The 19,588-nt window shown below is 50.0% G+C and overlaps 1 protein-coding gene across 1 annotated transcript; it reads left to right on the forward strand.

Annotated features, from left to right (window-relative positions):
- Positions 1-1,735: 1,735 nt before the first annotated feature.
- Positions 1,736-18,800, forward strand: TTL (tubulin tyrosine ligase). The gene is made up of 7 exons (XM_040553668.1): positions 1,736-2,222; positions 5,993-6,071; positions 7,821-8,053; positions 11,085-11,220; positions 11,318-11,587; positions 12,553-12,696; positions 14,349-18,800. Exons 1-7 carry the CDS (start codon positions 2,066-2,068, stop codon positions 14,464-14,466), a joined length of 1,137 nt encoding a protein of 378 aa, XP_040409602.1. The 5' UTR covers positions 1,736-2,065; the 3' UTR covers positions 14,467-18,800.
- Positions 18,801-19,588: the final 788 nt, after the last annotated feature.

A 19,588-nucleotide genomic window follows, 5' to 3' on the forward strand; every position in this document is an offset into this window, starting at 1 on the left:
CCATCGGAGCTGGAAAGGAAGTTTCTCCTGCGTTACCAGATCAGCGTTAGCAGAATAATGTTGCAGCACTTTCTTCTGAGCCATCCAGGACCACGTGAAAAGAAAAGCTGCAAAACTCACTTCATCACAACCTGGAAAGCGTCAGTTAAGGAAAACTTTCAATAAAGAAGGTTAAATTTTTCTCCAGAGTGGGAGAAGGATGGGATTTAACGTCCTGATGTATTCCCCACCTCTATAGCCTTGTCAAAAGGAAGACAAGTGGGGTCCCAAATGACTGGGGTTGATGGTTCCCATTCCTACTCTGCCCATGCAGGAGCATACCCACAGGCCATTCCTCACATACAAGAGGTGTACATACACACACACAAAATTAAAATGGTTTACTTCTAAATGGCACAGTTGAAATAATATTGCTTTAAAACCCTTTTCTTTTTTCTTGGGGGGGGGGGGAGGGGAGGTAAATTAAGTTCTGATCCCATTTTATATTCAGGAAAAACCTTTTAGCTTCAAAAAGACTAGATTCAGTATCCCATGATTCATGTCAGTAACAATTAGCATCACATTTAAACAACTTGCACGTCAGCTTCCAGCCAAAGATGATAAAAAATAATCGGACAGTTCTTTTTCATTCGAATCTTGTTATCATCCATTTGGCCTACAGTTGAGTGTTTTCTATTTTCCTTAGATTATTAATAAAATTGGTCTTTTATTATAACAACTTGGAAACACTAATTGTTGTCACCGTCCATAAGGTGGAAAACATTTCATTAAGAACTTTTTGATCAACTTAGCAGAAGAAAATGAGGTAGGTAAGGAGCCATTTTTAAAATGAGATTTCCCTGTCCTTGAGCCACGTATCATCTCATGTTGTCAAAAAAAGAAAAGTCATGCTGGTCATCACCAATCTACCACGCATTTCAGTTCTCTTCAGGAAAATGCTCTTGATTTGTTGGAAATGCATCATGATTTATAGCAACCAACACAAGCATGCAGTGCTGATGGCATTTCTCATATAGGGTCTGCAAGGAAACCAGGGCATTAACCAAATCAAGAACTCTGTTGCCATTACCGACAGGTTTGTTAAGAGATCTAAACTCTCCAGGTTGTGAATTTGTGAAATGAGATGGGTGCGGTTGGCTGCAGCCTTGTTTAAGAGGAAGACAGGAGCAATGGTTACAAGGAAAAAGATGTTTTCAATGAACAGAAAAAACCTAACGAGGTAACAATGCTTGAGAAGATAAGCACAGGAAAACCAAAAGATGTCAAGAAGAAAAACAGGATTTGACGAGTGTGATGGACCAAGGACAAGTGTCGGTGTACCAGCTCCCAGGCCTCGCTGTCTCTCTCAGCTTGGGGCCAGCATCACCCCCAGGGGCAGCCTGGCCCTTTCCTCGCTTGCCACCCTCATCTGCCATCTGTTTTTCACTCCATTTCACCAAGACCATCCTCGAACTACCCGCAGCATCCTGACGCGGGCCAAGGAGCGCTGAGCAGAGGGGACGACCCCTTCCCTCTCCCCCATGGCTGTGCCCCACAGGGGCCCTTGCAATGTCGGGGCTCTGGGCAGAGCCACACGGGCAGACCTTTACGATCCCCCCATCCTTCTCCCATCCCCTTCTTCCACCCCCTGCTGGCACACAGGGCCGGGACACACCACCACCCCCCACGGCGCCATCTTCTACAATCGGGAAAACCCGCTCTGCTTCCGGGTCGCCGCGGGGAAGGCGGTGCAGGGGCAGGGCCAGCACCCCCCTGTGTGCCCCCCCCGTCCCTCCCTGCCCCCCCCGAGCCGGGGGTAGACCCAAGCCGGGGCCTCCCCGCCCCGCAGCCGCGGGGCCCGGCGCGGTCCCTCCCCGCGATGAGCTCAGCCCGGCGGCGCGCAGGGGCGGGCGGCCCCGGCCATGCGGAGCCAGGACGGGAGGAGGCGGCGGTGCCGGTGCCGGTGGCCGAGCAGGGCCCTGCCTAGGCTGCGGCGGGGCCCCATGGGCCTGGGGAGGCCGGCGGGCCCCCGGGGTAGGGTAGGGTAAGGGTCCGGGGGTGCCCCCCCCCCCCCCGCCCCGCCGCCATGTACACCTTCGTGGTGCGGGACGAGAACAGCAGCGTCTACGCCGAGGTCTCCCGGCTCCTCTTGGCCAGCGGGCAGTGGAGGCGGCTCAGGAAGGACAACCCCCGCTTCAACCTGATGCTGGGCGAGAGGAACCGGCTCCCCTTCGGCAGGCTGGGTAAGGGCTGGCTCGGCGTCGCCGTGCATGAGCAGGGCGCGGTGCTGTCGGGGTCCCCCTCCCCCCCCCCCCCCGGCAGGGTGCGGCCACCGGGGTTCGGCAGCCCCCCGGCACCTCTGCGGGCAGGGTGTGCCCCATAGGGTCCCCCATAGCCTGGGAGGCATCGCCCGGCTGTCCCCTGGTGTCTCCTGGTCCCCTTGGCAGTGGCAGCAGCCCCTCGGTGAGAGCTGGCCCCCAGCCGTCTGTCTGCCGCCGGGCTCCTTGCCGCAGGGACCCCGTGGCCGCCCCAACCCGCATCGCCAAGAACAAAGGGGCAGCACCGGGGGTCTCCCTGCGGCCGCTCACGCTCTGTCCCAAAACCTGAAAACAGGCAGCCCCTGCTGGGGGCTGCTGCCCCTCATCAGGCCTCGAAGGATCGCCCTCCCCAAACTCCTGGAGGACAGCGTCTGCGATGCCCCCCAAAATACCCAGCCCAGCGTGGGGGCTGTGGGGCAGAGGAGTGGGATGCTGGCAGCCGGGACTCGCACCCCGCAGCGAGACACTCCCTTTGTTTGGCTCCCCGCGTGTAGAGGACACTGGTCTCAGGGTCCCCACCATCCCCAGGGCTGTCTGGGGGGTCACGTCACCCCCACTTCTGAGCGTGCCTGCAGAAAAAACACTTGAGGCTTTTGTTTTGCTGTTCTTTGGGGGTTTTGTCACTTGGTGCAGGATCATGGGGGACACAGCGGTGCCAGTGACATCCCTGTGCCTAGCACAGGGCAGGGAGGTTGCAGCGCTGAGCTCACACGTTAGGGGAGTGTTTCTGGGGCTTGAGGCTGCTGGGGAAACGTGTCACAGCCAGGTGCACTGAAACCCTCATCCTGGAGCCGAGGATGTGCCTCTGCAGGGTCTTGGCGAGGGTGACAGCACGACTGGTCCCTGCTTGGGGCATGGGGAGAGTTATTGTGGAGGCCGTGTGCATATAAGGCCAGGGCACCCCCTCTTCTCCCCTGCTGCTTGTCCCCTTCTGCCAGCATGCATGGCCATGGCCGAGCAAGCCCTGGGAGCTTCCCTATGTGGGTTTGTCACCTGCCAGCCCTGCTGCCTGTCCCCTGCCCTACCAGACAGGGAAGAGCCCAGCAGCAGGAAAGGAGAGGGCCGTGCGCAGTCCACGAGCAGGGAGAGCCACGCCAGGTGCTGGCAGCATTGTGGGGTGCGGCGGGGAGCAGAGATGCACTGTCATTGCCCGTGGCTGGTGGCGAGCTGCGAGGCTGGTGGGCGTCTGTGCAGAGTGCCAGCTGCTGGCCTGGCCCCGTGCTGGTTCCTCTCCCCCGCGTGTCGGAGCATGTTTGGGGTGAGGACGCCGCTAACCCCAACACCGCAGGGTGTCTCCCTTCTGCAGTCCCAGCAGCTTGGGGGCAGGACTGCTTTTGCAGCCCCTTTCATGCAGTTCAAGCCCAGCACCACTTGGTCACCCCTGCTCTGTCAGATCGGTAAGTCAGCAGCTCCAGCACCACTCCCCCTGTCTCCACACGCGCTTGTGACTGGAAAGACCCCGACACATGGCAGTGCCATCTGGTCACCTCCCAGTGTCAGGGTGTTTGCGGGAGGCAGGGGAACCCTGGGAGAGGCTTGAGCAGTGAGGATGCTCACACGTGCTGCAGCCAGCCACAGCAAGCAAAGCTGGGCCCTAACGTGGAGGTTTGCATGCAGGGCCTGGGAGCAGCAGGCTTTGTCACAGAACCGGTGCAGGCCCTTCATGTGACCAGAACAGCATGCCCAGCTCAGGTCAACCTCTTGCTAACCCCTTCCACCCTAGAGAAGAACCCTGGGATGATGGAAGGGCTTCAGCAGGTCCCTCAGTATGTCTTATGACAGGATGCCTAAAAATTTTTTCTTAGAGAGGGGCCAACCTTTGGCACTGACTTCTTTAACCCATCCTCTTATAGCAGGAGCTGGTTGCCTGAAATCAGTAGATTAAGACAAAAAAACATGGTTATTTTGGTACATCTTCCAAAAATCTGTACCTTCTCTGGAATCTCTTCCTAAAGCTGTCCCTCTGAGCAGCTGTTGCATGCAGGCTGGCTGGGTTGGGTTCTCCTAAAGGCTCTGCTTGAAACAGACACTGTTTCAGGGAGTTGTAGGGCCGTGTCTTCCAAAGGGCTAAGCTAGATCATGTGTCATGGGGGAGTGGTGGGAGTGCCACTGCTGCTAGCCGGCCGCAAGCACTTCTGCTGCACTCGCTGGTTTCCTACTTCTTGGGCTGATCGTGCCCTTACGCAGTGAGTGTCCACATCTAAGCCTGTATCTTGCATAAAAACAGCTTGTGCTAAGGGGAGACAAAGGAGGAGCAGGCTGCAGAGGCCTGACAGAGCAGAAGATGCTGGGATCTGCTGGCCACTGGAGGATCGCTGGTTCACTCAGTGCCTTGACAGCTTTTTAGCCCTGTTAAACTCACTGAGCAGACCTCGGTGTGCACAAGAACCTGTTCCTTTCCCTCCTTGCTGGCCACCAGACTGCACATCACAGGCCACTGGTCCAGAGATGCTCAGCAAACCAACAGGGGCACTACCTCAGATGCCCTGGGAAGCAAGCAAAATCAGTAAGCTGGAAACAGGAAGAAATTTGAGAGTTTTTACTAATTTCTTTCAGTAAATTAGTGCGTGGCAGTGCTGACTGTACCTGGCTTTACAGATCTTTCAGCTGTTTTTCATACTTAAAGATGTGTGAATAAAATAATGAGCCAGGTCAGGGCCATGGTTTTGGGGTTGAAATAGACATTCACTGTCTGTGATCTCACAGCTGTCTGGTCTTTAGGTTAATGTTTGCTCTGGGCCTTTTTTTCCAGGCAATTACTGCAGAGGGTAACTAAAACTCTGAATGCTGTTTCAGGGTCTAAATAACTCCCACAAGCATTTGTTTGAAAAGAGAAGGCAAACATGCAAGTAACTGTCATGCTTGGGGGTCCCTCTGGTCCTAGGTCTCACTTCAGACCAGAGTGGTTTTCTGTCATATTTTCCCTATGGATGTCAGTTGTCACTAGGGCGCCAGGTATTGCCTCAGGCATCGTTCACTTGTTGCACATCCGTGTTCTGGGGAAGGCTGTGTGCTGCTGCCCAGATCTGCATTACCCCTTGGGCCGTCAGTCTCTCGGTGTGGCCATGGGAGGGACATTTGCAGTGGGATCTTCAACCTCAGAGCTGTTTGGACTTCGACTGGGCGGAAGGTTGGGGCGTGAGGCCTCCAGGGGTCCCTTCCCACTGCAGCTGTCCCAGGGGCATTCCTGCATGCTGCCAGAGGGAAGCAAGGCTTTAGATCGTCTTTTAACATTTCCCAGCCCTTTATCTGTGCCTAAAGGGAATCCTGCTGTAAATGAAAAAAAAAAAAAAAAGGTCATTTCCTAAGCTGTGATCTTTGTGTCATGGTGTACTTCCCTGCATCTTCCTACTGCAGTTAAGAGTAACTGAAAGCCTGGCTCTTAAAAAGTGCCACCAGCAAACGGAGAACATTTTTGGGTGGCTCTGACCGTTCCCAGTGTGAATTAGGAAATGGTTACTTTCTTTTGGAAAACGGAAGCAGCATGTTCAAAACAGACTTGAATGAAAGCATGTTTTTTCTTCCCTGATAGGAGGAAAATGCTGGAGCTGGTACCAGCTGAGAGTCTGTTTCTTTGATGGAGGGCAAGGAAACAGCTTCGTTTTCTTCTCTACTGCACAGATCCTTTGCACTAAGCAGATGTTTTTTCTCCACTAATTGAGAAGTTTTCCTGACTTTTCTATTTTCTGTTGTAGGCCACGAACCCGGACTTGTGCAGCTGGTGAATTACTACAGGGGAGCAGACAAGCTGTGCCGCAAAGCATCCCTGGTGAAGTAAGGAATTCACTGAAATGTTTCATGGCATTGGTAGAAAATTTTCTTCTAACTGTTGGCAACTGCTGAACCTGTTCTAAGGGTATTTCACAGAACAGCTGCATTGGGGTGTCCTCGCACGTGGTGTCTTCAGACTTCTGTGCTGGTCTAGGCAGATATCTGGGTGCACAATGACCTCTTTGTAACTTCAGGGGAAATGACATTTCCATTGAATTACATCTTCTTGAAACCATAGAGTGTATTGAATCAGACAGACAGGAGCTACAGATTAGAGCCAAATCAAAGAAAAAAAAACAACAACAAACCGTATCTGCTCTTTCTCCTTGTAGCTACTTAATTAAAACCTACTCCTCTCGTCCTCTGATTCATACAGCGATGAGGCACTAATATGCGTTTAGCTAATCAGATTTGTTGGTCAAGCAAATGTCTGGAGACATCTCGAGGAAGACCAGGCTCTGGGAGTTATTTCTGCATGACCAGCTGTGCCACGGTCTCCTGGGGAAATGGGGGTGAGGTTTCATTGTAGATAACCCCGCTCCCTGCTCAAACTCTGCAGTCATTAGGGCATCTTCATGTCAGAGCTCTTGGCGTCCTCCAAGCGTCTGATTACAAGTTAGTGTCTGTCCTGCCTCTTGCTGATGCAGTCTGTGTGCTGATCTGAGGCCAACCCTTCCCCTGCAAAGAACCTGGTCCCAAATGCTTTCTCTACAGTCGTGATGCTGTTTGTCAGGACATTTTAAACAAGCATTCAGTGTGCTCCCCAGCTGGATTTCTCTGCAGCCCATGGTCTGGAGACAATCTTGAAAGCGCTTGCAGTTGTTTTTCTCTCCTGAAGCTTGGCTGACTTGTTGTACTGTGGGGTCAACCGTACATCAAGCCACTTATGAAATCAAGGGACCAGAAGTGACGTTCCTCTGACAGGGGAATCCCAGGGTGTCACTGACGGACTGCCATTTCAACAGAGAATGCACACAGAAAGTCAGCATATGGTTAGCTCTGCTTTTGGCCTTCGGCAAAACGCAGAATGAGCATTCAAAGAGGCAGGCACCTCCCTGGACTCTGAAAGAAAACAGGCCTCAGCTCCACTGACAGGAGTTTGCTGGCATCTCTAGGCGTAACTGGTGGTAGGAGGGAGTATCTGCCAGAGGGAACAGAGACTGCATAATTCAAAGGGGATCCCAGGCACCTCAGAACAGGAAAAGTGTAGCTGTGTCCTTGCCTTCAGCCTGTTCCCAGTGGTCTCCATCCCCATCTGGGACGCCTGATCTGATCTCAGGGGGAATGGGGTCACGAGCTGAGCAGTAGCCCAGAGAGCATTACTGCTCTGGCTTCCCCTTTGCCTGCTGTTATCACAGCTTCCTTCCTGCCCTGTTTTCGTGGTAGCAATCACGCCTCCTCAGTGGCCTCGTGCAGAGATGGTGTAGAGAACTCACTACAAGCTCTAATTACATGGAAACTTCTTTACTGATTGCTTCGTGATATCTAAAGCACAAAATATTTAACAAAAGCTTGCAGGTCTGGTTCAAAGAGAAGTGCATTGTTGCAGCTTGGGGTTGCCATGGTCTCTTTAAAAAGACCCTAATTTCGATGGTCTAAAGAGAATATAATTATTTAGTACAGGCTGTCTGTAAGATGCTATTCATCACCAGAGCCCAGTTAATTATGACTTGTACTTAGGAAATTATGTCCTCATGGGTCACTCTGGAGATTAACAATGTGGAGATTAACAGCCTGTATCTCTTCACCCAGGCTAATCAAGACAAGCCCTGAGCTATCAGAGTCCTGCACGTGGTTCCCCGAGTCCTATGTGATTTACCCAACAAACCTGAAGACCCCCGTGGCCCCAGCACAGAATGGAATTCGCCATCTCATAAACAACACAAGGACAGATGAGAGGGAAGTCTTCTTGGCAGCTTACAACAGGCGGCGGGAAGGCAAAGAAGGCAACGTGTGGATCGCCAAGTCCTCAGCTGGTGCCAAAGGTTCGGTTTTCAGCAAAATGAGCCGCCTTCTCATTATTCCTTACCCCTTACTTGATCAATAGAGTCCTGGGGCTTGGCTGAGCCCAGCTAAAATTTAGCCCATCTGTGAATGGCTTCGCCTACCTAATCCATGCCAGTCATGCCACCATAGGGCTCTCCTTTTTTGGTGGTATCAGGCTCCTGACAGGAATTAGGACATGGATGGCAGTGAAATAACTCCCCTTTTTTCTAGTCACGCACCTCAAAATACAAGAATGTTTGGTGCTGGGGGAAGGCAGCGGGGACCAGCAGGCCAGGGGAATGTGGACTGCAAGAGATGGGGGGCATAACAGGATGTGGGGAGGAGGGCAGTGGAGAGGAGAGCAGTCCTCCAGGACAGTGGCAAGCATTTCCATGCTGCAGCCAAGCCTGATTTCAGCTGTTTTCAGACCATTGCTTGTCTTCCACCCAAACCCAAATACCTGGTGCCAATGTCCCTCCCATGATCACACTGAGAGCTGTGAGCGCAGTGTATCCAAATTACATCCAAGCCCTGGGCAGCCCCAAGCAGAGCAATGCAGTACCTGTATTTCTCTTCCATTTGAATAAGGCAATAGATACCTAGGTGGTAACGTGCCCTTCCTTTTTCCAGGGTCATTGCACAGCTTGGTGTACAGAAATAATGAGCTATTAGGAAGATAGAGCTGGACACAGCTATGGATGTAATGCTTTGGTAATTATCCTATCTGCCAGTTACAGCAGTATCACTGGCACGCTATCAGAATTTCATTATGAAAACTCGCCTTGCTGTGTGCGCAGACCCCGAGTAGCAGAGCCCTGCCCATGGAAAGACCTGGTCTTTTCAAAGAGAACAGGACCACAAATATTACTCATATTTGCAGAGTCACTTTTGAAGCAGTTTTACAAAAATCATCATGAAACGTGAAAGCCAGAGGTGGCTGCAGGGAGGCTGGGTGATACAACTCATTCGTGCAGGCTTTCCTCACTGCTCTGCTTTCATGGCTCTGTTACTGAGAAGCATCAGAAGAGTATGTGTATTTTCACCAAGGAGGAAGGGAGATGAGTCCTTTCATCGTGCCACTGATGGGAAATGTGTCTGTGCAGTGTAACTGTCTGGCAAAGAATCAGTCTGGAAAACTGAAAAGGCCATGGCTGTTATTCAGTGCAGCATGGGGAGGTTTAAACTCTCCACATACTTTATTCAAGCGTGATCCCATCTTCTTTTCTGCATTAAAGCAAAGTAACTTTTTGTATTCATCACTGTGCTGCAGAACTCAAGATGGGAATTAAAGTGAAAAGGGAGCCTCATGCTAATCTTCTAGAGAGAAGTTTAAATGTCTGGGGATTACTTCTGATGAAGCAGAAAGCTTGTCAGCATTAATTGGCCAGGCAGCTTCAGTTCAGAGACAGCCCCTGATTCAAGAGAGTTGTAGGAGAAGCTTGGTTGTCCATCAGTGAAAGGAAAACTACAGGTTTAGGATGTCCTGACTTAAAAGTTAAGAAATGTTCATCTGTTGCCAGAGATTTTGGTGTCGTCTTTGAGAACAGAGACAGTGGCCCCACATAAGCTGCTTTGCTGGTTGCTGACTAGGTGCACAGTTAAGCTAACCACCCCCTCAGTTCACCGGCTGTCCAGCACAGAACTGATGCCTGCTGACTTTCCCACTGCAGCAGCTTTACTTAAAGAGATGTTGTTTCCTTCCTTTCCCATGTGATGTACAGCACTGTGATACACCATAGGTACACCAACGCAAGTGTCTGACTGGCTCTGCTGTGATCAGGGGACTAAAAATCTTGTTTCCCCCTCCCTCCCCCCCCCAGATAAAATGGGGGAGGAAAATATTTGATGAAAGCACTTCCGTGTGGTTTGAGGACACTGAGAAGGGTAGGGCATTGGTGGGGCTGGGAAGCTGGTGATTCACAGGTGTGCTCTAAACCAGTGTTGTCCTAATGGTGCCCCATTGAAGCGCATTTGTTTCTTTCCACTCAGTATTTCCTAAAAAAAAAAATCAGCACAAAATTAAGAGTAAATTATCAGCTTTAGTCTAAAAGGTTAATTAAATGCTTAACAACAGGCCATAGTGCCAGAGAGGTGTTAGATAATTTTACCTGAGCTGGTTTATCCTTCAGTGGCACTGTGCCATCCTTTTATCAAATCCCAGAAGGGATCTGTTCTCACTTCATTGCTCTGCAACAGTGATTTCATGTCTGGACTCTTGCAAGAAATGAACAGTGATAGCTTCAGCCAAAATGTAGCAGTATTTAAAAGACACATCTAAATTCTTTAATGAAGAGTTTCCATAGAAGGGGGAAACACTGACTACTTGGTAAGCATTTTGAAATAGTTCTTTTCCTAATTCAGCAGTGATTTCAATAGTACCTTAAATGGACTCAGTGAGCTGGGGAACACTGTTTGCATATCTGGTTCTGGCAGACAGAAAAGCCAGGCAGGGTAAGAAAGTCTTAGTATAGAATGAAAACAAACCTCCCTCCCCAAAGAAACAAAATAAAGAAAAATCTCACAAACTGCCAAGGCCCCTTCTCTTCAAACTGCTGAAAAACAGGGAAAAGCAAAAGAAAATTTAAAAAGTGCTAAATGCCCCTCCCTGCCAAGCCCAGCTGGAAAAAAAACATGCCAGAAAAGAAAATCAAATCCTCCAAACAAAGCAGCTGCCTCACTTCTTGCCAAGGTCCCTGATTGCTCTGCGTCTACTCACACCTAAATAGCCATCCCCTGCAGACAGGCCCCAGGCAGACCATGCCATCTCAGTACCCTTGGTTTCCATTTGCGTTAGCTCCAGCTGGAGGGGAACCAAATGTCCTATGGCATGGAAAAGGGGAGATACCTCTGCCGATTTATTGCATGACACTGAGCTAACATGACATAGCTCAGGCACCGGGCTGCCCTGGGGCCATGGGTTCTCATGTGATGCTTGGTTTTCCATGGGAATGATCCACGGCCCACTTGGGGCCGGAAAGAGCTCCAGCAAAGATCCTCCACGTGATTTTTTTCTTTATCTTTCTGTGTCAGGGGAAGGGATCATGATTTCTTCAGAGGCTGGAGAGCTCCTGGACTTTATCGATGAGCAGGGACAAGTGCACGTGATCCAGAAATACCTGGAGAAGCCTCTTCTTTTGGAGCCAGGGCATCGCAAGTTCGACATCAGGTAACCTTTTCTGCCTGGCTTTTGTAATACCGGTTTGCATTTCTGTGTAGTTTCTTTTTAAGCCACTGAGACTTGAGTTTGTTCTCTTGCCCCCTAGGAGCTGGGTTCTCGTGGATCATCAGTATAATATCTACCTCTACAGAGAGGGTGTCCTGCGGACCTCTTCCGAACCATATAACAGTGCTAATTTCCAGGACAAAACCTGCCACTTGACCAATCACTGCATTCAGAAGGAATATTCCAAAAACTACGGACGGTATGAGGAAGGGAATGAAATGTTCTTTGAGGAGTTCAACCAGTATCTGATGGATGCCCTAAACACAACGCTTGAGAATAGCATCTTACTGCAAATCAAACACATAATAAGGTAACCGGCTGCCAGTTGTACAGGGGTACCTAACCCTTCAGTGACAGGGAATCTGTATGAACACAACTGAACAGACTGATGGACAAGAGAAGGGGTTGATTTGCATGAATTGGGGGTTGTGACCCAGCGGTAAATTAAAGATAAATCCAGAAACACCTCAATGTCATTGCTTAGTGGAAAAGCAGATAAGGGACTCTATAGATGCGGTTCTCTGAAGGGTAGGTGTCAGTGTGTGCGCATTTTGCTGGCCGTTTCTGGAGGAGAATGGAGTGAGCTTTAGCCCAAGCAGAGCCAGCTAGCACTATCAGCTACTTCCTGGGCACTGAGGAAATTGCCTGGAGAGATCGTGGCACTGCAGAGAAACCAGGTCTTGAAGAAGTGATCCTCCACGGCAGAGTTTTCTTTGCAAACCTCCCATTGCTGTTACACCAAAATGACATGACACGATCTTTGAGGGTCTCAGTGGCAAATGAGCTCTGAGTGGCAGTTCCCTGGGGACCTGGTGCAGCTCTTCGTGGCTCTGCCTTCTACTTCAAGCTCTAACTGCAGATCCTCTTTTTCCACTTGCCTAATCTAGTGGTGAGGGTGGATGCTGCTCTCCCACTCTTTGGGTGTTAACTCAGGGCCGTCTCAGGGATTTTGGACTGTCCACGTATGTTTTGGTGTTTGCAGGGACCTGGTTGCCATGATGTGTGTTGGATATAACTTGTAATTTAGGGGCTGGTAAAATGACACCCAGATACCAGGCACAAGGCAGGCCTGATGGGGCTGCAGGGGGGCACTGCCTGCTTGTTTGCTTGTCAGTGTCAGAAAGCGTTGCCCCATCCACTTGATGCCCCAAGCGGTCCCAAGGTAATGGGGGAGCCCTCCGCTTACCTGCATCATGCACATGCCTTCAGAAGCTGCAGTGCAACCAGTGTGCCCGCAGGGCTTTTAATCTCATGTTTCTGTTTTTCCCATCACAGAAGCTGCCTTATGTGTATAGAGCCTGCAATCAGCACAAAGCATCTTCACTACCAGAGCTTCCAGCTCTTTGGCTTTGACTTCATGGTTGATGAGGAGCTGAAAGTCTGGCTCATAGAAGTCAACGGGGCTCCAGCTTGTGCCCAGTGAGTAGTCAGTTTCTGTAATACATTTGCGATGCCACCGTTCACGTGGCTCACACAAAACTTGGACGTATCCCAACTCCAAGTGAAAAAGGTGGAAGAAAGTGAATGGAAGGGGGCTTTCCCATGCAAAAATCCATACCAGATACTCGATTTCTGGACAACTGGATTTGAATGTAACTTGGGTTGTTTTTATTGACACTGTGGGGTACGTTGCAGAATTAATGCCTTGGGGCTCAGGTGATTTCTCAGCCTCTCTTGTGGAGCCAGCGGTGGATGGTCTTCACCTGAACACAGAATAAATGAGTAGCATTAAAGGCAGCAGCTGGAAGTGGGTGACTGAATTTGCAGGCAGTAGGACCCCAGAGCGCAGTGTAGATGCCCCAGAAATTGGATCATAGCCCCTGCCAGCCAAGGGGAAGCTGGGACAGCCAAGCAACCCTGGCCATGAACATCTCTGCATAGGCACTGTATTATGGAGGCGCTGTATTATGCGATTGAGACGACTGGAAGACTAGAAATCTTTGCTAAATAGGCATCTTTATTATATACAAACACAGCAGAACAGAAGAGGCTGTTCTACATTATCTGCATTACTGTATCTATCATATTATTTTTACACATACATATCAATGTGTTATATATTATAATAATATGTATATTATTATATATGTTATAGTATGTCAACTAATCTGCATTAAATGTAGATTAGATTAGGTCATCACTAATACTAGAGAAGAAATACAGGGGCAACCTACCAGGCAGCCCAGTCATCAGCCTTTTCAGGGCTATTCTAATTTATAGCACCCATATCACACAATTCATATTTAAAAGTCAAAAATTGTCTGCTGAAAGCAGTAACATACTCAGGAGCTGAAAAAGCATCTTACTGTTAAGTATCCCCAGCTGCAAGGGTGGCATTATTATTTCTAGTAAAGACAGCTTTGGCACTAGAAGTGTCCCATATGCCAGCACATTCAGTGAGGTTACACATGTATTTCCTCCAGCAGAAAACAAAGCTGTTGTTAACTCATTTCTCAAACACCTTGTCTCTCTTCTGCCTAATCCTGCTTTTTGTGAACCTTGCCATGATGAAACCCTTCCAGCCCTTCTGGGGGAGTCCTGTGAAATCTCTGTGCCTGGCTCGCAAGTTAATATACACGCTTGCACCCCATTGCAACATTTCATCAAACCATGCATAAATCAAAGAAATCCCTCTGGGGTGCATCCCCACTTGTACAGGGTCTGTTGTGATAATCACAACTCCAGAGCTGGGAGACTGGTACAGGGGGTGCTTAGCTGTTGTCTGCCCCCATGCATCTTGCAGTGACTCAAGTCTGGGCCCTGAGGATGTGGAGACACTGCTGAGGAGCTTGTTCTGACAGTGAACTGAGAGAAATGGGTTTTATGGTCCCGTGCAGCAAGGAGCAATGTTGGGAATGGGAGCATTGTTGAGAAAGAAGACAGTTGCTGGGGTAGGAGGGGAGGATACCAGGACGTGCCAGCCTCATCTGATTTGCCTCCCTGGAGCTACCTGTAAGAGCAGCAGGATCTTGTAGCTCCCCCTGGGAAAACACATGCCTATGTATGAGGAGGTTGGGGGCCCACTGGTTTGGCCTGCTCGGGCATCTTACTCTGTCTCTCTTGTCTCTTAGGAAGCTGTATGCAGAACTCTGCCAAGGAATTGTGGATGTAGCCATCTCTAGCGTTTTCCCGCTCGCTGACACTGGGCAGAAGATGAGCCAGCCACCATCAATCTTTATCAAGCTGTGATGACCACGGGAATGCGTCTGCTGTGCATAGGGAGAGACTGCACCCACTGGGTCAGCACTGTTTGATGGCTTATCTCAGTATCATGCCAAAAAGTGATAGGGACAGACTTCTTTTTTTGTTCTGGAAAATCATGGGGAAAAAACGACAAAACAGGCACCCACATAGAGCAGCGATGAGCCAGAGCTGCTGAGACAACTCTGCCTGCATTCACCAAAATCCACTTTAGAAACAGCTCATGTGACTTTGATATCTGAAACAAATCTCTCTGGGAGAACAGCAAAGTAACCTTAAGATGAAACCCCAACAGGGATACTATAATACTGTATTAGCTCCTCCTTTTCTGTAGAGATAACATTGTGGGTTTTTTTTAAGGCGATTGAGTGAAGAGTACGATGGTCTTCTGGGACGTCGTAGTTGGAAAGTTTTCCTCCTCCCGCTGTGTTTCTTCTTTCCTCACCCACTGCATAATTAGTGCCTTAGCTCAGCTCCAAATAGGTGACTCCTTTCCCTTGTTCCTGCTCTTTTCCATAGAAAGGAACAAGATCTCTTGCATCACAGGATGCATAAAACCAGGAACACTGAGAATTCAGTTTCCTGAGGTCATTTCAAAGCTGGCTGGCTGAACACCCAGGCAACGACTGGCAAGGACGCTGTCAGAAAGGGTGCTGAACTGCAGGCGGTGAATTAACCCAAGCAGGGAAGGCAGTTTGTTTGTTTATAGTTATCCCTTTTCCTAATGAGATTTGAATCAGTTTCAATCCAAGTCTGATGCAGTTGGATTCTGTTTGAAACAGGTAGAGAGACTCCCCTTGGGACTCACCTGCAGGCTATAGGATTTCTAGCACCATTTCTGTGCTAGGAGTGTTTTGAATAGCTGAAACCCAATCTACTCAGCTTCTTCTGAGACAATGCAGTGAATTTAGGCTCTTCTCTCAGCTTTCACCTTACTGCCTTTGAGGCTTGAACCTGAAACCTTTCAACCCAAATGATTTCTATCCTGTTTGATCCAGCCAGTTTGATCCTCCTTCATTTTACAAATACTGTAATTTTCTACCCTGAACACAGTCCACAGCTCAGTCGCAGCAAGGGGGAAGATGGGTGAGATGTTCTAGACCAGGAGGGAGATTCCTTGTGTATAGGTTTGCCACACAGCTGGGGCAGGCTGATATTTTTGTGGGGAAGTTAAATTCCTTGAGGTCCCTGAATTTCAGAGCTAACATCTACTTTGAGTATAACCTAAATCCCTGGCATGCCACCCATCTTGTGAAGCTCATCTGAATTTTCAGTGTAAGCCAGCACACCCCTCCTAAAGTAAAGCTCTCTGCAGAGCACAGCAGCATTTCTAGCAGCAGCTGGCTTTGTGAGTGGTGTCTGGCCTGTGCCGTGTCCCAGATTTTTATACAGAGAAGCAAAGTTCAACAATTAGATCTCTGTTCAAGAGGCTACTGTGGTGTCTGCAAAGAACTGAGTGCTCACAGAGTGCATGTTAAAGCTCATTTGTACAATGGTGGTACTGGGTTTGGGGATTCTTTCCTTGTTGCACACGATGTGTGGATGTACCTTAGCTCTGAGGTTACGTGGTTCAAAACATGGTTCAGGGCGGATTGTGCCTGCATGAGCAGCACAGAACCAGTTCCTGGCGAGGAGGAAAGGAGATAGATTGCTTGATTGAGATCCTCACATACTGCATAGGAAACCATCATGGAAAACTGCAGCTCTGGGGATTTGAATTGATTGCAGCAGGAGAGCAGACTGTGCAGCTGAGGTCAGAGCTCTGTTCTGCTGCCTCTGGCAGGGAGAGATGGTTGGCACAGAAATAAACTGGTTCCTGTTACCCAAAATAAACAAACAAGAAGAGATCGTGGAGGTTACAAGTTTCTTGCTGCCTGTGTGTAAGTGGGACGTGAGTCAAGCAGTGGGATTTCTCCCTCGAAAGATCCTGGAGTTGTGATGGACTCATCTCTGCTCATGACCGAGATTTGAAAGGTCTTCCTGCCAGCCTAGAGCTCTGTAAGGAGACGATCCTGCCACTTTTCTGGAGACAGAACTGAAGTGTCCAGGCCTCCCTAGAAGAAGATATTTTGATCATGGTGTAATGGGACGGACATTCTTTGCAACATGCTGTGAGTCCACACGTGGCACTACTTCACACAAGGATGCTCAAATCCAAGAGGGAACAGAGTGCTTAGCAAAACCCAGCAGAAGCATTGCAGAGAGGAAGCATCCCAAAAAGCCACACAAACACCTCTGGAGCTGTAAACACGCTGAAGTGCTGTGTGGATCAGCATCTGCACAGCATGTGACAGGCACAAGGTGCACTGGTGCACTCTGAGAAGTGACAAGGAGCAGGATCATTTTAATATGTGAAAACAGGGCTTTTTTTTCCTCTGCTGCGTGCAGAAGAGGCCTGGACTGTGAGTGCTAGTGGGTGGGTTTCTTTCTAGAGAGATCCCAAATGCCAGGTCTGGCCTCTGACTTTGGACCTTGGGTGTATTCCGAAGAGGTGCTGTGAACTCTTCAGTTCATGAGTCAGGAGGCAGTGGGGAAGTAGTGAATCATAAGCTGGTAGAGAGAGGGCTATAGGAGGAGGACTGGTTGGGTTTTAGTAACCTTATGGTGGCACATAGGCATCAAAACTTCCATGCAGACCGGGCAAAGCATAGTGGTAGCACTCCAGAGTAAAAAAGTAGGCCATGATGGCTGTTTAACTCAGCTTGCAAAGCTGACAGTTCACCACATCTCCATTGGCATTTCCAGGGTATCTTTAAATTAGCTTAACCTAACATGAGCTTAAAAATACTTCCCCCCCCCCTCTGCCCCCAGCAAAGGCAGGATCAAATAGCAGTCACCCTGGTCCTGGATGTACATGAGGTGACAGGACACATTGCACTCTCTCAAGCTCTAGAGCAGCCCAGAGCACAGCTGCTAAGTGCGTGAAGTGAGAAAAAAATTTCCCCATCATAAAGAAATGAAAAACGCACCAGCCCTGGGGCACTAAACCCATCTTTCTTTTCCACTCAAAAGGGAAATTCAAAAATCAGATCGTTCCCTTTCTTAGTGTACAGGTCCATGCTGAAGTAGTGGCATGAGGCCAGGAAAGCAGCCTGGATGCAGGAGAAAGCAGCGGCCTTCACTGGAGCAGCTGATAAAGCCAGGAGAAGTACTGACTCAGGAACCTCTGCCAAACTCCAAGGCCTTTTCTTCCCCCCTGTTGCATCTCGGGTTGCATTGTGGTACGTCACCAACTGGCTATTAGTGCTGCTCAGCTAAAAGCAGGGCTTCGACTTGATGGTAGAGCCGTGACCACAGGTGATGCAGCTGTTTATAACCTGCCCTATCAGCTGGGTTTCGGGGAGATAGCGATTCAGGGACACTAATCATCGGTAGGTTTGCTGAATTCTTAAAAATAAGCTACAGCCTCAGGAGGAAAACGGCAGGTACTGTTTGTGACTACCACCTGCCCTCAAAGCATTCCTCGAGGTAGAGCACAGAGGTAAATGGCAGAGGACAGACAGCATAGTGCCTAAGGTCTTGTCCAATATATTAGCCAAGCATATATTAGATGTGTGTACGGCTGAGGCCTGAGTGTTGCAGCCGTGGGTGCATCTTGCAAGTGATGCTTACAAACCCTCGTGAGACTTTCTTTTTTTTAGAAAAATGCAAAAAAAAATGTGTTCTACCTTATTCCAGCTAAAAGGTCGATAGAAAAGGTCTTGCCCTCTTTCCTAAGCTTTTATAAAGGATGGTGCTGGGTTTCGAGAAGATACCTGCCATACTGCAGAATGTCTCTAGTCTTAGGTCTGTCCCTTCCTGTGGGCTACGAAGGATTTCAGACCCAGGTGCTCTGGTGGGTTTCCAGCGGGGTCTGGTCCAGCTGGGCCCTGGGTTTCAGTTAATTCCCCAATCACTTGTCTCATGCCAGGTTAGTTGTGACTGCCGTGCAACTGCTGTTGTGCTCCCATGAAATCCAGCGGCCAGCTGCAGCCCACAAAAAAACTCTGGAGAAGCCTAAGAAGGACTCAGCAGCCATTTCACCCGGCTTCTGCACCCCGTTGTGATCGACGCCCTTCAGGACTGCTTGCATGTCCCTGGTCTCAGCATTTCATGTTCTCCACGCGCAGCTGTCCCCCCGGGGAGCCCCGCTGTGCCGTCCGTGGGTTAGTAACCATGTCTCATTACCCATGTCAGCTCCCACAGGCCACGGAGAGCGGCGGCGGTGCTGGCCGCTCCCACGTCAGCATGCACGTGTGGGGCCGGCGGGGCTCTCTGTCCCACGCTTCTCCAGCAGCTGCGTCCACGTCTGTCCTCGGCCACCATTAAATGAGCTGATCTCATGGGCTGGCGTCTTTCCTTGGGGCAGCCTGCCCTCCGTCATGGGTGGGCACGGGGAATCATATAATATCCTGATTTGGAAGGGACCTACAAGGATTATGAAGTCCAACTCCTGGCTCCACACAGGCCTACCTAAAATTATCACACAGAGTCACAGAATGATTGAGGTTGGAAGGGACCACTGAAGATCACCTAGTCCAACCCCTCTGCTGAGCAGGATCACCTAGAGCACTTTGTGCAGGATGGCATCTAGGCGGGTTTTGAATATCTCCAGAGAAGGAGACTCCACAGCCTTTCTGGGTAACCTGTTTCAGTGCTCTGTCACCCTCACAGTAAAGTGCCCCCTCATATCGAGCCAGAACGTCCTGTACTTCAGTTTGTGCCCATTGCCTCTCGTCCTGTCACTGGACATAACTGAAAAGAGACCGACTCCATCCTCTCGCTGCCCTCCCCTCAGATATTTATACACATTGATGAGGTCTCAGGCGGTTTCGGTTGGAAGGGGCCTTAAAGACCACCCATTTCCAAGTAGGACACCTCGCACTGCACCAACTCCCCCAAACGGGAAGCAACGCAGGGGGGGCAAACAGCGCTGAGGCAGTGATGTGTGGGGCGCGCGTGTGTGACGTGCTGGCCTGATGGCACTCGTGGCGTGGGCAGGGCGTGCCGCCCGCACGCCTGCACCTCACAGATAAGCACCTCACAACTCCTCCAGCACCCACACGCGGGGAGTGTCGGGGAGCCCAATCTTTTTGTGGGGCTGGAAGGGGGCGAGGCTTGAGGCTTGGGG

The sequence above is a fragment of the Cygnus olor genome, chromosome 3 (genome assembly GCF_009769625.2).
Source record: "Cygnus olor isolate bCygOlo1 chromosome 3, bCygOlo1.pri.v2, whole genome shotgun sequence".
In the NCBI taxonomy this organism is placed as follows: Eukaryota; Metazoa; Chordata; class Aves; order Anseriformes; family Anatidae; genus Cygnus; species Cygnus olor.